At 51.8% G+C, this 6334-nt stretch overlaps 1 protein-coding gene across 1 annotated transcript; it reads left to right on the top strand.

Annotated features, from left to right (window-relative positions):
* Positions 1-443: 443 nt before the first annotated feature.
* On the top strand, positions 444-3751 carry LOC123054482 (CO(2)-response secreted protease). The gene is made up of 8 exons (XM_044478261.1): positions 444-713; positions 822-1214; positions 1296-1827; positions 1922-2028; positions 2158-2400; positions 2488-2602; positions 2689-2896; positions 2992-3751. Exons 1-8 carry the CDS (start codon positions 538-540, stop codon positions 3549-3551), a joined length of 2334 nt encoding a protein of 777 aa, XP_044334196.1. The 5' UTR covers positions 444-537; the 3' UTR covers positions 3552-3751.
* Positions 3752-6334: the final 2583 nt, after the last annotated feature.

Below are 6334 nucleotides of genomic sequence, written 5' to 3'. Positions count from 1 at the left end.
TATCAAGGCAAGCACGACTCCACTGGCACGTCACTACGCGTCTAGTCTTCTTCTTGCGAATCACTACCTGTCTGCCTAGATGTACCACGATCGATAGGATTGGGCAAATACGTCTCGTCTGCGGTAGTTTTTATGGGCATGCACGCGGAAAGTTGCCCTATCCTGTTCCAGCTCCAGCCTGAACCACGCATTGCCACTTCCTTCCAGTCGAGATAAGGTGACCAGTGAGGATATCACACCGAGCGAGCACTACCTTCCACTCCGGTTAACGCAGGCAGGCAGGCAGGCGCGCGTGGGAAATCAGAAATGCATGCGCCCTATCTGTACTATACTACTGCTAGGTAATGCACGCGCCGTCACGGCCCACCATCGACCCATCTCCACCGCAACTCATGGCCACGATCGAGCTCGCGTGTCCTATAAATGGTGCAACTCATGGCGGGGCAGTGCACATTGCAAGGACGCAAGTGACTTATTACACAGCGTTGAACTGACAGAACTAACGAGCAGTAGATACGTCATAGATAGGACACGGCCATGTGGTTCCCGCTCTGCTTCGTCGTCGTCGTCGCTCTTCTGGTCGCTCCGGGAGGGTGCCAGGGCGACAAGGGGAGCCAGGTGTACGTGGTGTACATGGGCGCCGTGCCGCCACGGACCTCGCCTGACTTCCTCCGCCAGAGCCACCTCCGCCTCGTCGGCACCATTCTCAAGAGGTGCGCATGCAGCTCCGCCTCTACGCATGCTTAAAGATTCAGTTAAAAAATGTCTGTCAATATTCAAAAAGTAAATCGCACGGCGTTTGATTTGATATGCATCCGCAGGGGAAAGCTGGCGCAGAGCGTAGTGGTGCAGCAGTACAAGCACGGCTTCTCAGGGTTCGCGGCGCGGCTGTCCAAGGACGAGGCCGCCGCGCTCAGGCACAAGCCCGGCGTCGTCTCCGTGTTCGCCGACCCCGTGTACCAGCTCCACACCACCAGGTCCTGGGACTTCCTGCAGCAGACGGACGTGAAGATCGACTCGGCTAAGCGCCGCTCGCCCAGACCCACGGCGGCGTCGACGTCGGCGCCGACCACGGACACCATCATCGGCCTCCTGGACTCCGGCATCTGGCCCGAGTCCCCCAGCTTCGACGACGCCGGCTTCGGACCCGTCCCCAGCAAGTGGAAGGGCGTCTGCATGGCCGGCGACGACTTCAACACCTCCAACTGCAACAAGTGAGTCACACACCGATACTGTTCTAACTCGCGTACGTGACATGTGTCATCATTTTTGATTAATTTTGCGGTGCACTGCAGGAAGTTGATCGGAGCAAGATACTACGATCTCGGCGAGGTGGACGGCGGCCGGACCCGGAGCAGCGGCGGCTCGCCGCGAGACGCGGCGGGGCACGGGACGCACACGTCGTCCACGGCGGCCGGGAACGCGGTGACCGGCGCCTCGTACTACGGGCTGGCCCAGGGGACCGCCAAGGGGGGATCCGCCGCGTCGAGGGTGGCCATGTACCGCGTCTGCTCGGACGAAGGCTGCGCCGGGTCGGCCATCCTCGCCGGCTTCGACGACGCCATCGGCGACGGCGTGGACGTCATCTCGGTCTCCCTCGGCGCGTCGCCCTACTTCTCTCCGGATTTCTCCGAGGACCCGATCGCCATCGGCTCGTTTCACGCCGTGGCCAAGGGGGTCATGGTGGTGTGCTCGGCGGGCAACGCCGGGCCGGAGGCGTCCACGGTGGTGAACGCGGCGCCGTGGATCATGACGGTCGCGGCCACGACCATCGACCGCGACTTCGAGTCGGACGTCGTGTTGGGTGGGAATAGCAGCGCTGTCAAGGTACTATACATGCCTTGATTTTGTTTTTGCAGTAGCATTTCTAGGTTCCTCAAAATGAAATTTAACTCTATTTTTATTGGTCGTGTCAATGCAGGGTGGGGCTATAAACTTCTCCAACCTGGACAAATCCCCGAAGTACCCGTTGATCGCAGGTGCATCAGCAAAGTCTAGTTCGGCTTCTAGCACTTCTGACTCAGCAAGGTACACACATACATGAACCAATTAAGCACCAAAGGACCATATGCAATACCCATGATTTTATAATTTCAAATAAACAGATAAATTTGAATAAAAGTCTCATGTATGCCTTGCTCCAATGATTTGGTGTAGTCACTGTGAGCCCGGCACCCTGGATGCCGGCAAGATCAAAGGCAAGATCGTGCTGTGCAACCACTCGCAGAGCGACACGTCCAAGATGGTGAAGGCCGACGAGCTCCAGAGCGCCGGGGCGGTGGGATGCATCCTGGTGAACGACTTCGGGAGGGCGGTCACCACCGCCTACCTCGACTTCCCCGTCACGGAGGTCACCTCCGCCGCCGCGGCCGACCTTCACAAGTACATTGCCTCCACAAGGTACGCACGAATTTGTATGCACCGACCATCTTCCAATTAAGCTCACTCTCAATGCACGTCAAGCTCACTTTGAATGTATGAAATTAGCGAGCCCGTGGCGACGATCACGCCAACGATCACCGTGACGGAGTACAAGCCGGCGCCCGTCGTGGCCTACTTCTCCTCTAGGGGCCCGTCATCGCAAACCGGCAACATCCTCAAGGTTGAGTTCAGCCTAAACCGGCCCTTGGCCAGGTGATCGATATTGTGTTGTGTATGCAGACTAACGCGTCCATGTCGTATATGCAGCCGGACGTGGCTGCGCCGGGGGTGAACATCCTCGCGTCGTGGATCCCAACGACGTCACTTCCGGCCGGCCAGAAGCAGCCGTCGCAGTTCAACCTCGTCTCCGGGACGTCCATGGCCTGCCCCCACGTCGCCGGGGCCGCGGCCACCGTCAAGGCCTGGAACCCGACGTGGAGCCCGGCGGCCATCCGGTCAGCCATCATGACAGCAGGTATAGAATCAAACGAACTGACAGATTAATCGTGTCCAGGCCAGGCCTGGGGCTCAAAGTCTGAATTTCGACCGTGTCTACCGTGTGGCATGCAGCAACTCAGCTGAACAACGACAAGGCTCCGATGACGACGGACGCGGGGACGGCGGCGACGCCGTTCGACTACGGCGCGGGGCAGGTGAACCCGACCGGCGCGCTGGACCCCGGGCTGGTGTACGACCTCGCGGCGGACGACTACCTGAGCTTCCTCTGCAACTACGGCTACGGCGCGTCCCAGATCAAGCTCATCACCTCCCCTCCGGCCGCCTTCAGCTGCGCCGGCAACGCGAGCAAGGATCTCATCTCCGACCTCAACTACCCGTCGATCGCCGTCACGGGGCTCGGCGCCGGCGCCAGCAGGACAGTGACCCGTGAGGTCACCAACGTCGGAGCGCAGGAAGACGCCACCTATACCGTCGCCGTCAGCGCGCCGGCCGGTCTGGATGTGAAGGTCGTGCCCAGCAAGCTCCAGTTCACCAGCAGCGTGAAGAAGCTGGCTTTCCAGGTCACCTTCTCAGGCAAGAACACAGGGGCCAAGGCCGCCCTGACAGGATCCATAACATGGTCAGATGGGAAACATACAGTCCATAGCCCATTCGCAGTCAGCAGCAGCTGAAACGTGAAATCTATGTATGTACTACAAGATGAGACCTGTATATCTCTCGTCTAGCTATACGTACAATGTAGTAGCACCAAGTTGCTGGCATTCTGGTCATGCAGTTTCATGATCAACTCAAACTATAATGGATAAAGCGCTCTCGGAAGTCGGACCAACTCACAATTGTGTAACATAATCCATAAATGTTTAAAAAAACATACTATTGTGTAACATCTTTATCCAAAAAATACAATTGTGTATCATAAACATAATGAAGACCTAGCTAGTATGCTGATAATGAAGACCTTGCTACCGAGCACTTGTGAAGCCCCTCCTCCCCTTCAGACCTGGCAGCGACACGACCAGTGGAGCTCCATCGATCTCATCGGTGTTGGACAAGTGGATGTGTCACTACTAGAAAATGGGGCTTTTGTCCCGGTTGGTAAGGGCTTTTAGTCCCGGTTTTTGAACCGGGACTAAAGGGTCGTTACTAATGCCTCCCCCTTTTAGTCCCGGTTCTTACACGAACCGGGACTAAAGGCCGTCCACGTGGACGCAGCCTGGAGCTCCACCTTTAGTCCCGGTTGGTGTTACCAACCCGGACTAAAGGAAATTTTATGATATTTTTTTTAAAAAAAAATTTTTGCGATTTTCTTTTTTTTTATTTTTAAATTTCTGAATTATTTTAACCTCTAATCTCTAATCACCACCCCTCATCACTGCTCAATTTATTCTCTAATCTCTAATCACCCCTCATCATTCCAAATCATCTAACTTTCCGGACGGTCACCCATCCTCTCACTACTCCAGCCTGAGCACGCTTAACTTTCGGGTTCTATTCTCCCTCGTTTCCAAGTCTGCACTTGTTGTTTTCCTGACAATAGTAAGATGTCAATTCTATTAACCCTCAGGAATTTAGCTTGAGCATGAAGTGACACATTTCACTGTTTGAGTTTGAAACTATTGTTTTAAAAAACAATAATTATTTAGTAACACTAATATTTCTGGAATAATTAGTTTGACCATTGTTTGACCACTGTTTGACCACAGTTGACCAGATTTGACCAAAATTCAAAAAAACTGAAATAATTATTTAGTAACACTAATATTCTAGAATAATTAGTTTGACCATTGTTTGACCACAGTTTGACCACAATTTGAATTTTTTTGCCTCTCCAGATCTTAAAAGCCCCGTATCTTTCGAGTAGATGATTTTTCATATAAAAAACTTTTTCATCCGAGTTCGTATGCAAAAGTTATGCCCATTTTAAGAAATTCCAGAGAGATTTTGCAAATAAAGTCGAAATTCATATTTGTTAATTTTCCCAACAACTAGACCACATATCACATGGGAAACTTATTTTATTTTATTTTTTCGACATTTCCATCATTTTTTTTTTGTTTTTTCTAAAACTGAAAAGGTGGTCCGGGGGGGTAGAGTTTGATGGGCCCTTTAATAGCAAAAAGAATTTTCATAAAGAATGTTTTTGTTAGACATTTTAATAGCAAAAAGCATTATCATAAATATTTTTTTGTTAGAAACTAAAATAACAAAATCTGTTTTTGAATAGAATCATAAAACACAGTAATAACAAAATCAAAGAATTCAAATTTGAAAACTAATGGCACTAACAGAAAGTTTATAATTTTTGTGACCTAAAAGCAAAAAGAATTAAAAAATAAAATTTAATAAAATAAATAAAAATAGCAACAGTAAGTATTTTGTTGTAAGTAGAAACAAAATAAAATAAATAAAGCAACAAAGAAAAAAAAAGTGCCATCTACTGGGCCACCACGGCCTGGATACGACTAGAAACCCAACCATGGGCCAGGATTCAGGCCCGCAGGTGGCCCAGTAGGCCCACAGGCACACAGTGTACGGTTAGGCCCGAAAGCCTGCAATTGAGAGGAGCTCGAGAGGGTGGGCGCAACAGCGCTTATAAACCACTCTCGAGCTCTCTCAACTAGCGAGGTGGGACTAAACTTTGGCCGCGACGCGGGCAGCACATGTCCTTTGGTCCCGGTTGGTGGCACCAACCGGGACTAAAGGACTAACCTTTAGTCCCGGTTGGTGCCACCAACCGGTACTAATGAGCATCGCACCCTTTAGTCCCGGTTCGTGGCACCAACCGGGACTAAAGGGCCCAGGTGAACCGGGACTAATGCCTTAGCCGCACGAACCGGGACCAATGCTCAATGTGAATATTACCCTGTGACGAAAGCCCTGTTTTGTACTAGTGTGTGGACATCGTAGCCACTGTTGGCTGCCTCGCAGGTCTCAACTCCGACATGATTCTGCTCTATCGCGCGCTTGTGGGTCTCGGCAACAGGCAGCCAGATTTATGCACCTCCTTCTCCGCTGACGAGGAGGTTGACGACGTAGAGGAGCTGGCCCCGTTGACGTCACCGGTTGCCAACTGCTCGTTGGCATGCTTTGTCTCGTCTCCTTTGTCTTCCCTCTGAAGTGAGCATCGTCCAATCGAGCTTCATGTGAGCACTCGATGGAATCCACACTTCCCTCCAAGGCTTCTTAGAGTGGATCTTTGGCGATGATATTTTTTCGCTTTTTTTTTTGCCTCGACATTATTATGTAATGTGTGGTGTTGTAGTCCGCTCCTGTGGCATAGTCGAGCAACTTGCAGGGCTGATTGGTCTGGGTTTTGAGCTTTCTGGAGCGAGCAGGGGCTGCCTCTTGTGCGAGTTGTGTTGCAGATCGCTCATGTGTCGTGTCCTCTTGGTGATGCCAGTGTTGGCTTCACGGAGGACATTAGAACGGAGCCATATGATTTTTTTAATCCCCC

The sequence above is a fragment of the Triticum aestivum genome, chromosome 2D, assembly GCF_018294505.1.
Source record: "Triticum aestivum cultivar Chinese Spring chromosome 2D, IWGSC CS RefSeq v2.1, whole genome shotgun sequence".
Lineage (NCBI taxonomy): Eukaryota > Viridiplantae > Streptophyta > Magnoliopsida > Poales > Poaceae > Triticum > Triticum aestivum.
This window is presented reverse-complemented; position numbering and strand designations above follow the sequence as displayed.

Bases quoted from the DNA above. Each gene is read 5' to 3' on its own strand.
- LOC123054482 (XM_044478261.1), top strand. From the start codon at position 538: ATGTGGTTCCCGCTCTGCTTCGTCGTCGTCGTCGCTCTTCTGGTCGCT. The intron at 1,828-1,921 runs GTACTATACATG...GTGTCAATGCAG, and splicing joins GGAATAGCAGCGCTGTCAAG to GGTGGGGCTATAAACTTCTC. The intron at 2,897-2,991 runs GTATAGAATCAA...TGTGGCATGCAG, and splicing joins GTCAGCCATCATGACAGCAG to CAACTCAGCTGAACAACGAC.